At 39.9% G+C, this 23,227-nt stretch overlaps 1 protein-coding gene across 1 annotated transcript in view; it reads left to right on the top strand.

Annotated features, from left to right (window-relative positions):
- Positions 1-23,227, top strand: part of LOC140463213 (double-strand-break repair protein rad21 homolog) — a 139,486-nt gene that overhangs the window by 23,952 nt on the left and 92,307 nt on the right. Inside the window, exons 3-8 of the mRNA XM_072557002.1 lie at positions 2,110-2,239; positions 8,406-8,505; positions 13,169-13,269; positions 18,584-18,775; positions 20,099-20,206; positions 21,466-21,579. Of these exons, the coding sequence (XP_072413103.1) occupies positions 2,110-2,239; positions 8,406-8,505; positions 13,169-13,269; positions 18,584-18,775; positions 20,099-20,206; positions 21,466-21,579 (745 nt within the window). The remainder of the gene's footprint in view (positions 1-2,109; positions 2,240-8,405; positions 8,506-13,168; positions 13,270-18,583; positions 18,776-20,098; positions 20,207-21,465; positions 21,580-23,227) is intronic.

The following is a 23,227-nucleotide window of genomic DNA, read 5'->3' on the forward strand; positions in this document are numbered from 1 at the left end:
GTCAGATGCAACCTTTGAAGTCAAGGCCAGTCACTCTCACCTCACCCCTGGAATTTAGCTCTTTTGTTCATGTTTATGCTAATGCAGTAATTAGGTCAGGAGCTGAGAAGCCCTGATGGAATCCAAACTGGGTGTCAGTAAGCAGGTTATTGCTGAGCAGGTGCTACTTGATCACACTGTAGATGACACCTTCTATCACTTTACAAATGATTGAGAGTAGATTGATGGGTCATTGGCCAGATTAGTCATTTTCTGCTTTTTTGTGTACAGGACATATTTGGGCTATTTTCTACATTGGATAGATGCCATTGTTGTAGCTGTACTGGAACAGCTTGGCTAGGAGCACAGCAGTTCTGGAGCTTGATTCTTCAGTACTGTTACTGTAATATTGTCAGGGCCCATTGCCTTTGCAGTGTCCAGTGTCTCTAGCTGTTTCTTTCTAACACATGGAGTGAATCAAATTGGCTGAAGATGGTATTTCTCGTACTGGAGATATCAGAAGGAGACCAAGATGGATCATCCATTTAGCACTTCTGGATGAAGATTGTTGTAAATGCTTTTACCGTAGCTCTTGCACTGCTGTGCTGTCCTCCCCCATGGCTGAGTGTGGGGATATATGTGGAGCCTTCCCCTCCCAGTGAGTTGTTTAATTGTCCACCAGCATTCACAACTGGATGTGGGGATTGCAAAGCTTAAGTATATTCTTTTGTTGTGGGATTGCTTAGGTCTGCCCATCTCTTGCTGCTTATGTTGTTTAGTATGCAAGAAGCCCAGTAATGTAGCTTCACAAATATGACGCCTCATGTTTAGGTATGCTTGCATTTGCTAATGAACCAGAGTTGATCCCCTGGCTTAATGGTAATGTTAGAGTGGGGGACATGTTGTGCCATGAGGTTGCAAATTGTATTGGAAGATGATTCGCCTCCTGTTGTTGGTCATAGAGTCAGAGCTATATAGCATGGAAACAGACTCTGCGGTCTAACATGTTCCTGCCAACCAGGTATCCTAAATTAATTTAGTCACACTTGTCTGCATTTGGCCCATATTCCTCTCAACCCTTCCTTTTCAAATACCCATCCAGATGTCTTCTAAATGTTGTAGTTGCCACTTTTGCTGGCAGCTCATTCCATACGCGCACCACGCTTTGCATGAAAAAGTTACTCCTTAGGTACCTTTTAAATCTTCTCGCCTTAAACCTATGCCCTCTAGTTTTGGACTCCCGCACCCTGGGGAAAAGATCTTGGCTATTCACTCTATCCATGCTCCTCATGATTTTATAAACCTCTAAGATCATCCTTCAGCCTCCAATCCTCTAAGGCAAATAGCCACATTCTATTTATTCCCTCCCTCTTGCTCAAACCGGTCCACAGTGCCTTATGGATGCCCAGTCTTGAGTTGCTCAATCTGTTTGAAGTCTGTCCCATTTAGCATAATGCCACACAACATGATGTGGAGGTATCGTCACAAAGATACCCTCTTACAAGGACTGTTGCAGTGGTCATTCTTACTGATTAATTTCATGGATAGATGCATTTGCGGCAGACCAACTTGGTTAGGATGAAGACATGATTAGAGTGGTGCTGGAAAAAAACAGCCATTTAGGCAGCATCCGAGGAGCAGGAAAAATCGACATTTTCGGGCAAAAGCCCTTCAGCAGGACTGAGACATGTATGTTTTTCCCTCTTGTTAGTTCCGTCATCATCTACTGCAGCTCAATTAAAATAAATTAAAGCAATTATTGGAAGGGACTAAAAGTTGCATTATCACTTTGAGCACACCAGTGGGTGTCAAATTAGATGGAATATTGTGCATTTTTAATGATAGATATGCAGAGAAATGTGTGAAATGCAAATGTAAGGTTAGACATAAGTTAGAAGCTGTGGGAGAGGGATTCCCTGAGATTCTTGTAGAGAGAGGAGGAAAACTTCTTCAAGGCAGGCATCCTTGCAAGAGGATTTGCAGTCGGCTGCCTGAACTGCTGTGCTCTTCCAGCACCACTAATCCAGAATCTGGTTTCTAGCATCTGCAGTCATTGTTTTTACCTCATAAGTTAGAAGCTTACTACTGTACAGAAAAATAAATTCAGTAATGTTTATGTGCCCTCTTTAGGTTAAAATAGCCCTGAGAACTTCAGGACACCTGCTTTTAGGAGTGGTGAGAATCTACCATCGGAAGACAAAGTACCTCTTAGCAGACTGCAATGAGGCATTCTCAAAAATTAAGATTGCCTTTCGTCCTGGTACTGTAAACTCACTTGAATTCTGTGCATATTTTGATAAATAAAGGATTGTTTTTGATATTTGAAAGATTACTTTTGCATTTAGATGTCCATTAAATTAATCAAATAATAGTTTAAGTGTTGGTGTAAGGGACATCAGAGCTGTAGGGGCTTGCTTTTGACCCTTGCATTGCATCATCCATACCAAAGCATACTGAATGTTAAGGCAGCCTTAATAAAAAGTAATTGCTATTTCCTGGGACTTGGTTGAATTGTTTGTTAAATATTAATCCCTGTAGATTCACCCTTATTCACTCCAAGTTCCCATATGTGCCAGCCCATTCTCCTCCCAGTCCCTTAGGCCCATCTAGCTACTATGGCAACCTAGTGCTAACCCATTACCCTCATGACCTTTTGCTTTTCGACCTTCCATGGTAACTCACCATTCGCAGTTACGGGAGCAATGTAGAGATTAAATAAAACAAAATTCTAACTGTTACAGACACTGACTATATTACAGAAAAGTGATTCCTGATGAAGGGCTCCTGACCAAAACGTCGATTTTCCTGCTCCTTGGATGCTGCCTGACCTGCTGTGCTTTTCCAGCGCCACTCTAATCTTGACTCTAATCTCCAGCATCTGCAGTCCTTACTTCTACCTATATTACAGAAAAGTCTCTCATTCTTGAATTCCCATTCAAGACATTTAAATCCACTCAGAGTCTTAATCCCTTAAAAAGAATTGTGTCCAGAACCTTGCATCAAAATCAACTGATCCTTTAATAACCTCATGGAATTCAATTAAACCAAAATCACAACCCCTCACTATGAGCCTTTCTCTGCTAGAAGAGCTGAAGATAATTTGTTTTTTTTTAGGGGCCTCTTTTGCGCTGCCATAACAACATTTCCCCAGCTGATCAAGTCCTGTTGCAATTTTTGATAGTCTTCCTCACTGTCCATGATATTGTCTATTTTAGTGTCATCTGCAAACTCATTAATTGTGCCATGTACATTCTTATCCAAATCATTGATATAGAGACCAAATGGCAATGGGACCAGCATCGACTCCTGAGACATTCCACTAGTCACAGGCCTCCAGTCCGACAAGCATCCTTCTACCATTACCTTCTGCTTTCTACCGTCAAGCCAATTGTGTATCCAATTTGCCAACTCTCCCTGGATTCTGTGTGATCTAACCTTCCAGAAGTCTACCATGTGGAACCTTATCAAAGGCCTTGCTGAAATCCATGTAGACTGCATCTACTGCCCTGTCCTAATCAACCTTCCTGGTTACTTCATCAAAGAACTCCAACAAATTTGTGAGGCGTGATCTCCCATGCACAAAGCCATGCTGACTATTCCTAGTTAAACCCTATCTTTCCGAATGCATGTATATCTTATCTCTCAGAATCTTCTTAAGTAATTTATCTACCACAGATGTTCGGCTTTTCTTTCCAGGTTTTTCTTTGAAGCCCTCCTTGAATAATGGCATAACGTTAGCTACCCTCCAGTCTTCCGAGACCTCACCCATGGCTAACGACGATGCAAAAATATCAGCCAGGGTCCCTGCAATTTCTTCTCTAGCTTCTTGCAGTGTTCTTGGATATATTTAATCAGGACCAGGAAATTTATCCACCTTTGTATATTCTAATACATCCACCACCTCTACTGTGAAGTGGACTGCCCCCAAGATATCACCACTAACTTCCCCAAGTTCCCAAGTCTTCATGTCTTTCTCCATGGTAAATACACAGGAGAAATATTCATTGAGGACCTCACCCATCTCTTGTGGTTCTACACCCACATGTCCACTTTGGTCCTTGAGGGGTCCTATTTTCTTCTGATTTCCTTTTTCAGTAAACTCCTGTGTCCCCTGTTTACCTCCAGAGATTCCCTTGATCCCAGATGCCTCGACCTGAGCCATGCCACCACCTCTTTTCTGGTTATAGCCTCACTTATCTCTTCATTATGTTTAGAGAAACATTAAGGTCCCCATGAGGACACTGCAGATAACAAAATGGTACTGATCTTCGATTATTAAAAGAAAGATGTTACGATTTTTCTGCTTTGGGAAAATGTCATTGTCCTGAACACTAAACCAGATCCTTGAAATGTACCACATATAATTTGCTGGAAATGTTATCTTCAGCTTTGTCTTGTGTAACAGGAAGTGATTAGCCAAGTCATTCAATTGAGAAAGTTACTTAATTAGATCACTGATCTGCTGAATGAGCTGCATTATCTGAAGCAGCAACATAGGCATTATAATTGACTTTAAAATTTCTTTGCTAAGAGGAGGAATATCAGCCAGGTTCCTATTCCTAATCTGTCCAATCTCATACTTATATGCATTTTTAAAATGTTAAAAAAAAGAATCATCATACTGACAAAAAAAATTACATTTGGAAATTTCAGAATGAGGGCAGCGTGGTGGCTCAGTGGTTAGCACTGCTGCCCCTCAGCGCCAGAGACCCAGGTTCAATTCCATCCTCGGACGACAGTCTGTGTAGAGTTCGCACGTTCTCCCAGTGTCTGTGTGGGTTTCTACCAGGTGCTCCAGTTTTCTCCACAGTCCAAAGATGTGCAAGTTAGGCGGATTGGTTATGCTAAATTGCCCATAGCGTTTGGATATGTGTAAGTGAGGTGCATTAGCCATAGGAAATGTATGGGTTATAGGGATAGGGGGGTGGATCTGGGTGTGATGCTCTTCAGAGGCTCACTGTGGACACATTGGGCCAAATGAGGGGATTCTATGTAGAAGGATAAGTGATAAAGGCCTGGAATTTAGCCTAAAGGTAATTTTCACACAGAGCAAAGGCGGCAAATGGAACCCAGAGAATTGGTTTCCCAAATGTCCGACAATTTTAGCTACTGGATTTCTTTAAAGACATTTTTTCCCTCTTGGGTTCGCACCAGCAGGCAATTTAGCACGTCCAATTCACCTGACCTGTACATCTTTGGATTGTGGGAGGAAACCAGAGGATGCAGTGGAAACCTACACTGACACATGGAAAATAATAATACAATAAGCTTCAATCTGCAATTTGAGAGGGAGAGGGTACAATCGCAAGTGACAATATTTCTGTTGAATAAAGGGAACTATGGAGCTATGAGGGAGGAGCTGGCCAAAGTTCAATGGTGCAATACCTTAGCAGGGATGACAGTGGAGGAACAAGGGCGAATATTTCTGTGTATAATGCAGAAGTTGCAGGATCAGTTCATTCCAAAAAGGAAGAAAGATCCTAGGAGGAGGCATGGGTGGCCTTGGCTGACAAGGGAAGTTAAGAAACCTATAAAGTTAAAAGAGAAAAAGTATAATAAAGCAAAGATAAGTGGGAAAATGGAGGACTGGGAAGCTTTTAAAGAATAACAGAGGATTACTAAGAAGGAAATACGCAGAGAAAAAATGAGGTACGAAGGTAAACTGGCCAAAAATATAAAGGAGGATAGTAAAGCCATTTTAGGTATGTGAAAGGCAAAAAAATGGTTAAGACTAAAATTGGGCCCTTGAAAACAGAAACAGGGGAATATATTACGGGGAACAAAGAAATGGCAGAAGAATTGAATTGGTACTTCAGATCTGTGTTCACTGGGGAAGGCACAAGCAATCTCCCTGAGGTAACAGTGGCTGAAGGACCTGAACTAAAGGAAATTTATATTTGCCAGGAATTGGTGATGGAGAGACTGTTAGGTCTGAAGGTTGGTAAGTCCCCGGGGCCTGATGGTCTACATCCCAGGGTACTGAAGGAGGTGGCTCGAGAAATCGTGGATGCGTTGGTGATTATTTTCCAGAGTTCGATTCGGGATCAGTTCCTGCGGATTGGAGGGTGGCTAATGTTGTACCACTTTTTAAGAAAGGTGGGAGAGAGAAAACAGGAAATTATAGACCAGTTAGTCTGACCTCAGTGGTGGGAAAGATGTTGGAGTCTATTATAAAGGATGAAATTACGACACATCTGGATAGTAGTAACAGGATAGGTCAGAGTCAGCATAGATTTATGAAGGGGAAGTCATGCTTGACTAATCTTCTGGAATTTTTTGAGGATGTAAATCTGAAGATGGACGAGGGCGATCCAGTAGATGTAATGTACCTTGACTTTCAGAAAGCTTTTGATAAAGTCCCACATAGGAGGTTAGTGAGCAAAATTAGGACGCATGGTATTGGGGGCAAAGTACTAACTTGGATTGAAAGTTGGTTGGCTGATAGGAAACAAAGAGTAGTGAAAAACGGCTCCAATTCAGAATGGCAGGTAGTGACCAGTGGGTACCGCAGGGATCAGTACTGGTACAGCAGCTTTTTACAATATATGTTAATGATATAGAAGATGGTATTAGCAATAACATTAGCAAATTTGCTGATGATACTAAGCTGGGTGGCAGGGTGAAATGTGATGAGGATGTTAGGGGATTACAGGGTGACCTGGACAAGTTAGGTGAGTGGTCAGATGCATGGCAGATGCAGTTTAATGTGGATAAATGTATGGTTATCCACTTTGGTGGCATGAACAGGAAGGCAGATTACTACCAAAATGGAGCTGAAAATGTGTTGCTGGAAATTCGCAGCAGGTGAGGCAGCATCCAAAGAACAGGAGAATCGACGTTTCGGGCATAAGCCCTTGTTCAGGAAAGATTCCTGAAGAAGGGCTTATGCCCGAAACGTTGATTCTCCTGTACCTTGGATGCTGCCTGACCTGCTGCACTTTTCCAGCAACACATTTTCAGCTCTGATCTCCAGCATCTGCAGTCCTCACTTTCTCCTACTACCTAAATGGAATCAATTTAGGTAAAGGGGCAGTACAGAGAGATCTGGGTGTTCTTGTACACCAGTCAATGAAGGTAAGCATGCAGGTACAGCAGGTAGTGAAGAAGGCTAATAGCATGCTGGCCTTCATAACAAGAGGGATTGAGTATAGAAGCAAAGAGGTTCTTGTGCAGCTGTACAGGGCCCTGGTGAGACCACACCTGGAGTACTGTGTGCAGTTCTGGTCTCCAAATTTGAGGAAAGACATTCTGGCTATTGAGGGTGTGCAGCGTAGGTTCACGAGGTCAATTCCTGGAATGGCAGGACTACCTTACACTGAAAGACTGGAGTGACTGGGCTTGTATACCCTTGAGTTTAGAAGACTGAGAGGGGATCTGATTGAGACATATAAGATTATTAAAGGATTGGACACTCTGGCGGCAGGAAACATGTTTCCGCTGATGGGTGAGTCCCGAACCAGAGGACACAGCTTAAAAATATGGGGTAGACCATTTAGGACAGAGATGAGGAGAAACTTCTTCACCCAGAGAGTGGTGGCTGTATGGAATGCTCTGCCCCAGAGGGCAGTGGAGGCCCAGTCTCTAGATTCATTTAAGAAAGAGTTGGATAGAGGTCTCAAGGATAGTGGATTCAAGGGCTATGGAGATAAGACAGGAACAGGATACTGATTTAAGGATGATCAGCCATGATCATATTGAACGGTGGTGCAGGCTCGAAGGGCAGAATGGCCTACTCCTGCACCTATTGTCTATTGTGTATAATGTGCAAACTCCACACAGAGGTATTTACCTTTGTTGGAATCTCTGACGTGGCACAGTGGCTCAGTGGTTAGCACTGCTGCCTCACAGTGCCAGGGACCTGGGTTTGATTCCAGCCTCAAGTGACTGACTAGAGTTTGCACATTCTGCTCCTGTTTGTGTGGGTTTCCTCTGGGTGCTCTGGTTTCCTCCCACAATCCAAAGATGTGCAGGTCAGGTGAATTGGCCATGCTAAATTACCCGTAGTGTTAGGTGAATTAGTCAGGGGTAAATTTAGTGTAGGGGAATGGGTCTGGGTGGTTACACTTCAGAGGGTCGGTATTGAATTGTTGGGCCAAATGGCCTGTTTCCATACTGTAGGGAATCTAACCTAAAGTGTGTAAAGCTGAAGGAAGGACAGGCGTGGGTTTAGGTATTGTCATCCTTTGGTCAAATACTGTACCACATCTTATATATGCATGAATGATGATCAGTTGCCTGACTCCCAGTATGATGCATTGATAACAGTAGAATTTCAATTTACTGTTAGCAGCAATTGCTTTTGGGTTGAAATTAAATCATTGCTTTTCTTTTTCATTAGTTTCTGCATTGTTGTTTGAAAATTTAGGAAAGCAAACTGCAAATGACTCAAATTAATCAATATACTGAATTCTGACTCATTGTTACAGATATTGTGGATCTTGCTGAAGAAAACCTTGAAGCTACTTACAATGCCATAACATTGCCCGAGGACTTCCATGAATTTTCCAGTCAGCTCCCTGACGTGGAGTGAGTCCCTGAACTTTATACACTGGGCAAATCTGTACCTGCTCGTGATTTGTGCATGATGCTCGAATTTTATTTCTCTCAACTAAATTTGTGCTCTTTTAAAGGTGTTTTGTTTGCTATTGATACAAAGTAGTTTTTTGAGTGGTTTCTATTTGTGTTCTAAATAAAAGCCAATAGTGATGTTTAAAATTAATGAATGAATGCAGAGCGAATGTTCTTTTACCCTTCTGAAGAGAAGTATAAGACTATGTATGCAAGACTACGAACAGAATAAAAGCAACAAGAAATCCCAGTGGGAGTGGATTCCAAAAGGATATGATTAATTGAGATGAGGACTGTTGGGAAGAGACTTGAGTGGAGTATAAACACTGGCAGTGAGCTGGTTGGGCTGAATGACTTGTTTTTGTGCAGTATATTCTCTGTAATTTTATATATTTCAGCTTTGTCTTTTAACCTTTGTTACTTAAATTATTTATAAAGTACCCACATTATAGAAAGTAAGAATGTGTATGGTGGAGGAAGGGATCCATCTGCTGTGCATTAACTGCAATGTGTATCTTTGTCCTGCCATTTTAATTTATTCTCATTCTTACTTTGCCATTGTTGAAGCCACTCATGTTTTTAGAATCATCCTTTTGAGATTATTTTGCAAAACAGTGCCTGGCTGTCACTGACATGTCAGCCTATCCACTCACTTGCTGGTTGAAGTTCTTAAGGTGACAAAAAGTACAAAGTTGTCACTGAGTGTTTTATAAATTGTCCTACTTACATAAATTGTCCAATACCATTAATCTATTTAAATCCTTACATTAACTTTCCCAAAAGTAGGGACACTTGGACCATTTCAGAGGTTAAGATGCAATAAATCTTGACCAGGAACATACCCACTTTTGGTTGTAACAGAGATGGATTAAGAGAAGAGTCAGCAAGTACCTCATGGGAAGTATTGACATCCTTTTTTTAACTGATATTAATTAGTTCCTGAAGCTTCAGGAAAGCAGCTTGTGGGCAAGGAAGAGCAGGAGAGATTTCTGTAGGCCAACAAGCTTTTTAAATCCTTAACAAAAACAGAAATTGCTGGAAGAACTCAGCAGGCCTGGTAATATCTATTGAGAGAAAGCAGAGTTAATGTTTTGGGTCCAGTGACTTTTTTTTCCCCCCAAATCCCCAACTCTTCCTCGCAATATACCTTTTCTTCCTGCTGAACCATGACCAATCTCTATTGGACCTCTGCCAGTTTGTGATCTCACTACTCCAATACACCTGCAAGGTTTGTGAAGGTTTGTAGCTCAGGTTGAAGTTTAGAGTGTAGGATTGCTCGCTGAGCTGTAGGTTTGATATCCAGACGTTTCATTACCTGGCTAGGTAACATCATTAGTGGTGACCTCCAAGTGAAGCGAAGCTGTTGTCTCCTGCTTTCTATTTATATGTTTGTCCTGGATGGGGTTCCTGGGGTTTGTAGTGATGTCATTTCCTGTTCGTTTTCTGAGGGGTTGATAGATGGTATCTAAATCTGTGTGTTTGTTAATGGCGTTGTGGTTGGAGTGCCAGGCCTCTAGGAATTCTCCGGCATGTCTTTGCTTAGCCTGTCCCAGGATAGATGTGTTGTTCCAGCCGAAATGGTGGGTTTTTTTTCTTCTGTGTGTAGGGCTACGAGGGAGAGAGGGTCGTGTCTTTTTGTGGCTAGCTGGTGTTCATGTATCCTGGTGGCTAACTTTCTTCCTGTTTATCCTACGTAGTGTTTGTGGCAGTCCTTTTATGGAATTTTGTAGACTACGTTGATTTTGTCCATGGGTTGTACTGGGTCTTTTAAGTTTGTTAGTTTTTGTTTGAGAGTGTTGGTGGGTTTGTGTGCTACTAGGATTCCGAGGGGTCTTAGTAGTCTGGCTGTCATCTCTGAAACTTCTTTAATGTATGTTATGGTGGTTAGGGTTTGGTCTGCTTGTTGTGGTTTGTTCTTGAGGAATCTGCAGAAATGACAGCCAGACTAAAAAGACCCCTCGGAATCCTAGTAGCACACAACGCACCTAACTGACACATACCCAAACACTATGTTCAATTTAGCATAGCCAATCCACCTAACTTGCACATCTTTGAACTGTGGGAGAAAACCGGAGCACCTGGTGGAAACCCACACAGTGAGCCTTACTTCAGTTGTTGGTAAAGTGTTGGAAAAGGTTATAGCAGATAGGATTTATAAACCTCTAGAGAAGAATAATTAGCGATAGTCAGCACGGTTTTGTGAGGGGTAGGTCGTGCTTCGCAACCCTTATTGAGTTCTTTGAGAAGGTGACCAAACAGGTAGATAAGAGTAAACCGGTCGATGTGGTGTATATGGATTTCAGCAAGGCATTCGGTAAGGTTCCCCACAGTAGGCTATTGTACGAAATGCGGAGGAATGGGATTGTGGGAGATTTAGCAGTTTGGATCAGTAATTGGCTTGCTGAAAGAAGACAGACAGTGGTGGTTGATGGGAAATGTTCATCCTGGAGTCCAGTTACTAGTGGTGTACTGCAAAGGTCGGTGTTGGGTCCACTGCTTTTCGTCATTTTTATAAACGATCTGGATGAGGGCGTAGAAGGGTGGGTTAGTAAATTTGCAGATGACACTAAGGTCGTGGAGCTGTGGATAGTGACGAAGGATGTTGTAGGTTACAGTGAGACATAGATAAGCTGCAGGGCTGGGCTGAGAGGTGGCAAATGGAGTCTAATGCGGACAAGTGAGAGGTGATTCACTTTGGTCGGAGTAACCGGAATGCAAAGTACTGGGTTAATGATAAGATTCTTGGTAGTGTCGATGAGCAGAGAGATCTCAGTGTCCATGTACACAGATCCTTGAAAGCTGCCACCCAGGCTGACAGGGTTGTTAAGAAGGCTTACAGTGTTTTAGCTTTTATTAATAGAGGGATCGAGTTCCAGAACCCTGAGGTTATGCTGCAGCTGTACAAAACTCTGGTGTGGCTGCACTTGGAATATTTTGTGCAATTCTGGTCACAGCATTACAAGAAGGATGTGGAAGCTTGGGAAAAGATGCAGAGGAGATTTACTGCGATGTTGCCTGGTATGGAGGGGAAGGTCTTGCGAGGAAAGTCTGAGGGACTTGAGGCTGTTTTCGTTAGAGAGAAGAAGGTTGAGAGGTGACTTAATAGAGACATATAAGATAATCAGAGGGTTAGATATGGTGGACAGGGAGAGCCTTTTTCCAAGTTTGGTGACGGCGAGCACGAGGGGGCATAGGTTTAAATTGAGGGGTGATAGATATAGGACAGTTGTCAGAGGTAGTTTCTTTACTTAGAGAGCAGTAAGGGTATAGAATGCTTTGCCTGCAACGGTAGTAGATTTTCCAACTTTAAGTACATTTAAGTCGTCATTGGACAAGCATATGGACGGAAATGGAATAGTGTAGGTTAGATGGGCTTCATATTGGTATGACAGGTCGGCGCAAAATCGAGGGCTGAAGAGCCTGTGCTGCGCTGTAATGTTCTATGTAGACGCTGGGAGAACGTGCGAACTCCACACAAACTGTTGTCCAAGGATGGAATTGAACCCGGGTCTCTGGCACTGAGGGGCAGCAGTGCTAACCACTTAACCACCATGCTGCCCTTGAACTGAAATTTCCAATGGTAATTTTTTTTTGTCAGTATGATGATTCATTTTTAAAAACATTTTAAAGATGCTTGTAAGTATGAGATTGTAGTAATTAGAGGTCATCCATTTCACTATTGTATCTGATTCAGGTTTAGGATTTAAGTAAGCATGTTGATACTCCTTTTCTGCCTGTGCTTCCCAGTTCCATTCTGCTGACCTGCTAACAGTTCAAATGTGATTAGTGCACAGCTTTATCACCATAGATACATAAATATCATGACATTCACAAAGCCCAATTCACAGAGGTTGTGCCTTTTGAAGATAGTTTTTGTTCCATTTCTAGACTGATAGGCAAATTCACTTTAATTTATAAAATTAAGAGCTGAATACCAGCACCTTGACCACCCTCAGAATTTCATCCAGTTTCATGTTTTGATTAGAACATTTTGATTTTTGGTAGTGCTGTGGAAAAAAAAGGAAGTTGTTCACAAGACTCCAACCATAGCAAAGTTAATGTGCTTTACTGTGTCTATATAAAAAGAGGTCTAGCTTAAGTATTGACTGTTTTGATTGATGGTTGAGAGTTTACCACTTAACTGTGAAACACTGCAGCATTTATTCAAAAGAATTTGCTGAAGGGAAGTATGTTAGTTTACTCCTGTCATGTTGATGCTTCCCTTCAATTAATTGAAGTTTGAGATTTGGAGTTCATTATGTGCAGAGATTTCCAGGTACGAACTCTCAGCTCTAGGCTGAAATTTTTATCCTGTTTATTACTTATACATTAAACAATTTACTTCTTCATCATTGTGCTATATGTACTAATGCTAAACATAAAAGGATTTGAAAAATTTATGCACATAAAATTAAGATTAGTTTTAGCTTGTTCGCCAAAAGCATAATTGTCTATTAGAACTTGAATTTAGATACATGAAGGATATATAATTATTTATTGTGAATAACTATGTTGCACATTGAAACTACATGAAGATGCTGGAGAATTAAATGTGCCCTTTATGATACAGCATGTAAACTATTGTTACAACTCATTTAATTACATTTGACTTTGTCTCCAGTGCAATTGACGTTGCTGAACACTTTACACTAAACCAGAGCACAGCTGAGGCGATCACCCTTAGAGAAGATATATGCAGTATTCTTCAGGATAATGGCTTTGGTGAGGAGAGATGATAGCTCTTTAAAGTTACTACCTAACTAACTCATGATCTACAGTTACAGCTAGAAATTTCTCCAGACGTTATATAGTGAGTATGTGACTGTACTTAGAATAAGCTGTTACTTCTAGCCATGAAAGGCAGACATTAGACTGGAATGGTTGTAAATCATATAACTGTAGCAATGACAAAGTACACTTAGATATGCTTTTATTATTGAAGATATCCCAAGGCATTTACATTTCAGGAGGAATGGTAGTACAGTGAGGGGAAGAATGAAACAGATAAAAGAAAATTTTAAGCTGTTCAGGTGAGAATGAGAACAACAAAATTGGAATTTTGCAGAAATATTTCCTTGAAGTGGAGGCAAGGAATAGATGATTTATCTTTTTGTTTACGGATTTTGGATTTTCTGTTCTTGGTAATTCGGTCTGAAGAAAATATTTACATTGAGAGAAGAGGGACTTCACTCTCTTTAGGATGCTGTTCAAATGGAACCGAGTGGCAATCAAGAAATTTGCAGAATTAAATGTCATGCTCGAGAATGCTGAAATTCTGGAAAACCCCTTTTGCATCTCAGCAGTCTTTGGATGAAGTCACTCTGCTCACACATTTAACTCTTGAAATGGTGACCAACATTGCCTTATGGGATTGATTGTCATTAGTGGTCAAGGCATTCGCTTCAAACTGAAATCTAATCTCATAGCCATTGGTTTTTGGAGCATATTCTTCTGAAATAAAATCTTTGGAGCCCACTCTATCAAATGGATTTAATAATTTAATCAGACTCAACTCCCTTTTATTGTGGTGTAGATTTTCATCTTCATATCCTTATAGTAATATAGTAGAATAGACCACCCATCCACTGTAAAGCCTGTTTGATTTTTATTTTAATTAAGTAGCATTGTAATTTGTCAGTCCTGTAAATTGTGGGCATTCTTCTGTGGTAGATTATTGTTAAGGCAATGAGATGAAAATTATCTGTGTCCCTTTGAGGACTGAATTTAACTCTTCTGTGAATCCTCCAATTCAGGGAGTTAAAATTTCTTAAAATGCATATGTTCCCATGACAGCACTGGTTTCAGGCAGAAGTATTACCATTCTTCAGATAGCCACTAGATTGAGACGCATGATAACGTGGCTGGATTGAGAACTCATTCCAAAATTATTTTTTGTTCATTCTATTTTTATACAAATCAAAGAGGAATGTAGGTATTATTGTACGAATGCTAAAATGTCTTAACATGTCAAGTTAACTGAACAAAAAAGTTTATGGAGCCCAATCTAGGGCACCTTTTTTCAGTACAGTAATAACAAAAAATTGGCAACATGATTCAGTGACTTTTTTTGCTTTTGTTAGGTAGTATTTCATTAGCAGTTCCAATTTCCTTGCCAATTTTAAGAGCACACTTGAGAGGATCTGCAAGGCCGCCTTTGCACCTTTATTTTGTTATTCTGTTTGTACGGTAACACCAGTCACTAAAGTTGAGAATGGTTTAGTTTAGTGAAGGGCTTCACATAAATTGACTCAGTGACAAGAAAGCTGATTAATAGAAGTATTTTTAAAAAATTATCAACCTATTATACAACTTGCTTTGCCCAATGTTGTTTCAAAAAAAAGATCCAGAACACTGCAGCAGCATCCCAGTGACTCCTCTCTTCCACTATCCTGCAGTTAGCTTAGTGTTACTATTTGTGTTCCCCTTAAGAAGAAAACTTGTGCATTAATGTTTTAGTGGTTCATATAGGCAACGATACACGCCTGACATGAAAATTATATGTTCATTCTGTTAGCAAGTTGATAATGGAAATGAAAATTCTAGCCCCGTATCCAGAGTGTGTGGATGTTATGAAGTTGAAGCTTTAAGACAGTGAATGCTGTTCTGCACTGACAGCCTACATGAGCAGTCTCTGAATGTTTTGGAAAATTGAAAATATGGAACATTTGGCTGTGAAATAAATCCTCAAGTGTGTCCTTAAAATTGGCAAGGAAATTGGAATTGCGAATTGTTTTGACAACAATTTGATTTTAACCAGTTAGTTTAAATTGTGCCCCAAGATACTAAAACTCAATCGAGTTTGAATTTTTGTTTTGCCAACATCGAACCAATGGGACGATCCGATGTTGGGGATATAAAAAAGGCAGGTATTTTGAAAATCAGACAGAACAAATGCCATCGAAACAGACCAAACAAATTAGGAACACTCTCTATCAAAGATACCTTTTCATATGAAATATATTCACAATAAAAAGAAAGAAGATGACCCAGTGGAGATCTTTAGCTGGAAGAAGAAAGACACTATAGATGATAGCTGCTGTAAAGTTTTGAAATTAAGTTGATATAATTCTAATAAGTGTTTATTGGAACAGTATGTTGTTATAGAATTGGAGGCAGGTAATAAGCATTTAGAAGAAAGGAGGGGTTTGAAGTTGTGAATAGTTGTTTAATGTTCACTTTTAACAATAAAGAATAAATTGATATCATTTTCTTTATGTAGTGGAATTTGAGTGTTCTCTGTTACTCATTTTATCAGGTTATGAGCTTTTCTGGGTGTTTGGTTTAATTAATAGAGGGGTTCACCGCTGTGTCGTAACAATGGGGTAAGTGCTTTTAGTTTTGGAGGGAGCGGGCTTCACTGAGTGATGTGAGGGCCTTCAAAAGTGAACACCATTTTACAGGCACACATACACTGAAGGTGAAGGTGAATAATAAGTGCTTTGTGAACTTCAGCATTGGCCTGCTGTGGGCAATTCTAAATCCTTGGCCCAAGCACTCCTGACCATGTTATGTAAGATATAAATTCCACATATGCCTGTGATGTAACAGAAATGTTGAGCTACATGGAATAATTAAGCCTAATTCCTAAAATAGCAATGACTGATTCATTGATGGTCAGACTGTCCTGTCTCTGCTCCTGTATCTTAATATTATGATCTTATTGTTGTATTGCGTTGATTTATGGAGCTGTTCACTTCACATCTTGGATCATGAAACATTGTGTAGTACTGAGGATGAATGGGTTGATACCTTCAGTGTTGCAGTTGTGACTAGACACAGACTTGTGCACACAGCTGGTGATGAAAAATGAAGATATATCTATGAATATGAACACTTCCTTACATTGATGTGACACCTGTGAGCCCTCAGAAACTTTTCTTCTTTCTTCCCCTCCTACTACAGAGTGTATGTGTTGTTAGAGAGCCCAGACACGACGACTGTATCCTGCCCAAAGGTAGATGCAGCCTCCTCAGCTTGAATTCCCACAGGACTGAGGGTACTAGACAGGTTGGAGGTGGAAGGCAGGCTTCCGCTGGAGTGCCTTGAAAGGGACCTGTCTGTGGTGGCTCCAGCAGCTGTGTGTAATAGCAGTGCCCTGTCTCCTTGTGAGGAAAGTGCACTTTTTATTCTGTTCACTCATGGGGCATGGGCATCACTGACTTAGCAGCATTTATTGGGAACGTGGTGGTGAGCTGTTTCTTGAACTATTACAGTCCTTTACAGCTGTAGGTAGCCCACCTTGTTCTTAGAGACGGAATTCCAGGATTTTGACCCAATGACAGTGAAGGAATGGGGATATATTTCCAAGTCAGGGATTGTCAGTGATGGAGGAGTGAATGCTTGTGAATGTGGTGCCAATCAAGTGTGTTGTTTTGTCCTGGATGGTGTCAAGCTTCTTGAGTGTTGTTGGAGCTGCACCTGTCCAGGTAAGTGGGGAATGTTCTATTGCATGTGCATTGTAGATAGTGGACAGATGGTGGAAGGTAGGTTTTGCGATGCAGGATTCCCAGCCTCTGACTTGCTCTTGTAGCCATTGTGTGTATGAGGCATGTGCAATTGAGTTTTTGATCAATGTTAACCCTCCACAATGTTGGTAGTATCAATGATGGTAATACCATTGATTGTCATGGGTTAGATTGTCATTGCCTGGCATTTGTGTGGTGCGAATGTTACTTCCCACTTGTCAGCCCAAACCTAGATGTTCTCCAGATCTTGTTGCATTTGAACATGGACTGCTTTTGTATCTGAGGAGTTGCGAAGTGCTTCCTCTGAGGCCTCTGAAATGGAGGAGGGTGATGTCATACTGGCCCTTGATACACAGTTGATATGCTGCTGGTTCCTGCAGGTGACAAAAGAGAGAAATGTTGAGACCAAGGGGTTAAAGTTGTAATATGTTAATAGTACAGTGGGTAGTGGGAGAGTAGCACAACAATGAACAACAGAAAAAGTCCCGGTCTTTGCCTATCAGCGTCAAGACCCTCTCCTCTAAGTGGGTGAGAAAGCATGTTACTGGCGCCCCACCATCTAACCTGGCTCTTTCAGCCCTAATATTGGTCGTTATTCTGTAATGAAGGGAGGATTGAGTGAAGTAAATGTGGGTGGCACAGCTACTAGTGTTAGGTACAGGTGGGAGAAAGATTGTGAGGAGTTCTGACTGACTGAATAGGCAATCTACAGTGAATTGGAGAATTAGACTAGTGAGTTTTTTTTTGAGATTTGTAGCTTAGATTGATGATAAGTATGTAAGTTAGCTCACTGAGCTGCAAGATTTGTTTTCAGACATTTCGTCGCTATACTAGGCAATATCTGGAGAGCTTCTGGTGAAGCGCTGGTGGTATGTCCTGCCTCTCTAATTATAAGTCTTGATTTCTCAAGGTGGGTGTTATCATTTCTGGTTCTTTTTTCAAGGGAATGTAGATAGGAATTAAATCTATGTATTTATTGATGGAGTTCTGGTTAGAATGCCATGCCTCTAAGAATTCTCATGCATGTCTTTGTTTTGCCTGTCCTAGGATGTGTGTTGTTCCAGTCAAAGTGGTGTCCATTTTTGTGTGTATGTATGGAAACTAGTGATAGTGGGTCATGTCTTTTGGTGGCTATTTGGTGTTTGTGTACCCTGGTGATGCATACTAATTTCCCCAGGCAAGGGGAGCATTTTCTTAGCACATACCTTATTAATCCCCTTGTGAATCTGTGTTCCAGTTAAATCACTTGTGATTCGTTAATTCTAGGGAATATAAACCCAGTCTCTTCAATTTCTGATCATAGGATAATCCCTTCAGCCTAGAAACGAGGCCTTTTTGTTGTATCCACTTGTGAACAAGTATGTCCTTCCTTATTTAAGGAGACTAAAACTGGATGTAATACTGCAAGTGTGAGCGCTTAATTTCAATGCTAAGCCTATTGTTAGTTCACTTGAACTTTTCAAGTGAAGAAAATTCTTGTGTTCTCCTTAGAATTGCTAATGGTTTCACCATGTTGCTTGTATGCTTTGTAATAAAAACAAAATTTTATAAATACTTTTTGTTCCTGCCAGGTGCTGATTATAGAACATTAAGCAATAATGGCATATTGGACGACAATCTGATGAGCACCAGTGAATCTATATTTGCTCAAACACCCGAAAATAATAAGTCTAATGCTGTGAAAGACACGTTTACATTAAAAGGTGATAAAATTATCTTTCAAAATGATGGATTTGGAGATGAAGGAGCCACTTACATGTTAGGTATGTTTCATGTACTTTTTAAAGTATAACCCTTATTTCAATTTTTTAAAATTTTAAATTGTTTTACTCCTTTCACCATCTCCTAATCTGTAATTGTCTTTTTTCTGAATTTATTTTATTCTTGAAGGAATGTGATAATGATTTAGTGTAAACCACTCAGTGGGGTAATTAGCTTTTATTGTCTTGTGAAAACCAAATGAAGGTGAACCAAGCAACCCATTTTATACTTTCAGATTTTTTTATCTGATCTATACAAAATTTGGTAGCACAGGAAAAGTTAGTCTTTCAGACTAAATGTATGTTACATTAATACATGCATTATCTGTCATGTTTATTTGCGTTGTGACTAGTTCTCCAGCTGTAGAGTAACCTGTTGGAAGCACTGGGGCATATGGTGGAAAATCATTTGTGCACAAAACCACTTGTATGAATTGTATTTGAGTTGTGAACATTTCTATGATGAGCATGTAATGCAGTGGTGAAAGGAGCATTGAACTGCAAGCTGTACTGTAAATTACAGTTTCAAAACATTTCGCCTGTTTGTAGTTCATTGGTTTACATGTTGATCATCTGTCACATTTTTTTCTGTTCCTTCAATTGCTCCCTTTCTGGTGAAGAACCATAATCATCACGAATAATAAGGTCAAAAGCCTACATTTGTGAAGCATTCAACAACTGAATATATTTAGATTTACAACATTGTGCTCACTTACCATTATTTTATCTGAATTTTAATTTGGCTGAAACTAAACCAGTTGACTTGGTCCAATCTTTGTCCTTTTAATAACCAAATTATTTGGTGTATTTTCACCTGTTGAAGGTTATTAAAATTATTCAGTGTTAGTTACCCAGCTGAATGAAGCTACCTAGCTGCCATACACCCCACTCCTACATAATTTGTATGTAAATGTTTTGTCCTAAATCAAAGACTGATGATTCAGTAAGTAACAAATCGGTTTTTAAAAAGATCTGTAATATGTATTTCATGGGATAAATGGAATAATCTGAGAATTTAAGTTATAATCCGACTGTTTGTTGTTTTATTGTTCGACTGTTTTGGATGAGGCAAAAGTTGGCACCCCGAGATAAAGTAAACGTCACAACTTTATAACAAGAATAGCATTTAATTATCCCTATGTCAGACAGGTTTCTGCGGCTTGTGCATAATGCTTTTTCTAATTTAACTAATGTGGTTTAATTACAAACCAATAATTCAGGAAACATGCAACATAAATTAATTCACTGTCAATAGATATGTGTTTAAATGATGTACAAAAATAATCCTTTCCATTGAAGCTAAAGGAACTTTGATTTAATTTTCAGAGGAGTTTCTCAGTGGTGAAGCTGAAAATGCCTTTGTGGATTTTTCAGATACTAAGGGACGCATGACTAATGATTTACCCAGTAAAAACCTACCAACTTTTATGTCCGGTATGAATTTTTATAGCATTTAAAGTGAAAGTTTTACATTAGTATGTTCCACGTTATTTCTCTTTTGCCTAGAAGGTTACAAACCAAAGCTGCGCAAATGCAGCACCAGTGAAACTTTTCCCTAAGCTGATGTTTTTAAAAAGTTTTATCCACAGGTGAAGGGAATGTAGAAACAAGAGGCTATTTGCCTTTGAGTCTATCCAGTATTTATTTAGTTCCTGGTTTATCTATATCTCAAATTCTTTACTTGCTTTGCTTTCATATTTTTTAATAGCCTTAGCTCTAAAATATCATGCCCAAATCCAGAATCTTATTAAATCATTTTGAATAAATTGGGCAATTTAAGTTGCTTAAGTCTGTGGCTTCATTTTATCTAAATACCACTGTAAACTGTATTTTTGAATAAGTGAGGGAAAATCTCCATGTCATTAACGGTGCCTTGCTGTGACTGGACAACCTATCAGAAAATTTGTTGTGCTTATTTTGTTATAATGGTTATTAATTTGATTTACCTGTTTATTTCAATACACTTCTTTGAAGTTTGAGGGACATGTCCAGTCCATGTAAATTGTATTCACACAGAGATTTCCCTTATGAGATTTCTTGTATCTATCTTATTTGAATGTAAAGAGAAGAATCAAAGGATAGTTGCCTGATAGCATAGTAGCAGGCTTGAATATAAAACTTATCATTAAAGTCCAGGCTGATGTTCACTAACATGCATTTGTTTGAGGAATTTGGGCTTGGATTTTCATTGTTGCAAATTGCCCGTAGTGTTAAGTGCATTAGTCAGGGGTGAATGTAGTGGAATTGGTCTGGGTGGGTTGCTCTTTGGAGGGTCGGTGTGGACTTGTTGGGCCAAAGGGCCTGTTTCCACACTAGGGAATCGAATCTAATCTTAAAAAAAGGCTGAGGATCATGTCACACAGTAGTGGCAATATATTTAATGCGTCACAGCTCAAACCTGACTGCTCAACGTGCTACTCTTGGTAATGGTTATTACAGAACTTGACTATTTCCTGAAGCATAAAGATTGTAACGTCAGCATTGTAAGATATCCCACCATCAGTTGACTTAATAAAGGTGGCCTCCTGAAGACTGAAAGACATTTTGAATTTCAGATAATACATCAGCATAACACCCATGAACAAAATGCAGCTACTAAAGTCATTAATAAGTCTGTTGTGATTCCACTTCCTTGGACACAAGAGAAGGCTAAGCCATTTATGATTTATTTTTGCATTTCATTATTTTAACAGGTGAGTCACATGTTCCTGATACTCTACTTCACGAAGATAAAACTGTATGTGACCAAACAACTCTGCTGCTCAATGAAGAGGAGGGCTTTGCTTTGCAGCCAGTCGATGCAACTGGTTAGTTTCATTCTCCTTTATCTATGAAACATTATTTTACTAGGTAGCATTTTTTTAATCACTGATGTATTTTTGGAAAATGATATGCCTATTTTCAGTTTCATGATACTGTTTATGAAACTATCCTCTGACAAAATCAATCACTGTTATTGAGTTCTGATGTTCTCCTAGGGGGAACATGCTGGTGGTCCAAGGATGTTCTACCTTTACAGGAGAATGGTTCTGCTCTGATTTCCTGACTCCAGATTCCTTTCCTAAGGCTGAACTACTTTCCCAGCTTTTAATGTGACGGAGTTGAAACTTACCAACGATTTGCCAGTTGAACCCAAGGGAAAAAACAAATAGAAACTACCTGCAGCTGGCATACATTTATGGGGTCTTTCCAGGACTTCCATGACTGTCCCCTCCAAATTTTAGTGGAACCCTTCTGTTTTGGGATTTCAGAAAGAAATGAGACAGGAAGGCTTGTTACAGACCCAGGAATAATGTTAGAGGGGGAGGAAGTGAGTGGATGGCTTGTACACCCAGAAGAAAGGTCAGCATCCACTTGACAAACTCCAGTCAAGCCTGCACCCCCAGCCATATCACACTGCAGGCGGGCTAAATTTATGGGAAGTGTGACTTCCATTCCCCAGTGAGCATAGTAGACACTGCTGGGACTGGCAGCAGTCCAGGATTGAAAGCTTAGTGAATCCATAAACTTTGGGTGGAGAGGGCTTGGAAACTTTAATGTGCCTAGGACACCCTTTGAAAGTGGTACCCTATTTTCTTCCAAACAAATAAAAAAAAGACTGTCCACTCCCACTCGCCAACTGTATTGTGTCACAGGCAGTTATATTAAGGCCGCTTGAGCTTTTAGTAAACTTATTTGACCCTTAATTATTTATTTACATATGGTGACTGGGCTCTGATTTCTAATTTTCTGATCTTTTTTCAGTGCAAACTATTTTAACTCCATTTTATTTCCATTACTCTGTTACTCGCTCCTCTATTTCCATTTAAAGATTGCTCATTTACAATTCTCTTTTCCTTTCTTGTTAACCCTTTCCATTGCTCTTTTGTTTTCAGTCTCTTCTGTTTATGCTTTTCTCTTTTTCTTCCTGTCCAAGCCTTTCTCACTCTTGTTCTTCTAAGTCAAGATCTTAATTCTAGCTGAGGCGTCTCATCTTCAGATTTCCTCCTCTTCTAATCATGCTGTATCACTCAAATTATAAATTTTGGTCAGTTACTCTCAGCATCTCCTCTTTACAAGACTTTGCTTTTATTTCTACCTTCAGTTTATCTGTTAGGTCTCAGTTTAGCATGAATCAAAGATTTCAGCTAATTGTGCTGTGCCTTCTAATCTCAGAAGGCTCTTGGCAACATTCAGTGCCATCTTGAAAATTCAACCCTGTGATAAGCTTCAACACAACAGTGTTGTTATCCTCCTTGTACCCTCTTAAATTTATATGAATTCGAATCCCAGCAGGATCCCCCACTTATTATAGTCCAGTTGATGGTATTATTAAACATATCAGATTCCAGAATGAAATCTGTCTTGAATGATCAGTTTTTAAAAAATTAATTAATGTGGTGATCACTCACATGAGACTAACATATAAAAGGCATTTGGAAGGGTTTGGAAGGATATGGGCCGGGTGCTGGCAGG

The sequence above is a fragment of the Chiloscyllium punctatum genome, chromosome 37 (genome assembly GCF_047496795.1).
Source record: "Chiloscyllium punctatum isolate Juve2018m chromosome 37, sChiPun1.3, whole genome shotgun sequence".
NCBI lineage: Eukaryota > Metazoa > Chordata > Chondrichthyes > Orectolobiformes > Hemiscylliidae > Chiloscyllium > Chiloscyllium punctatum.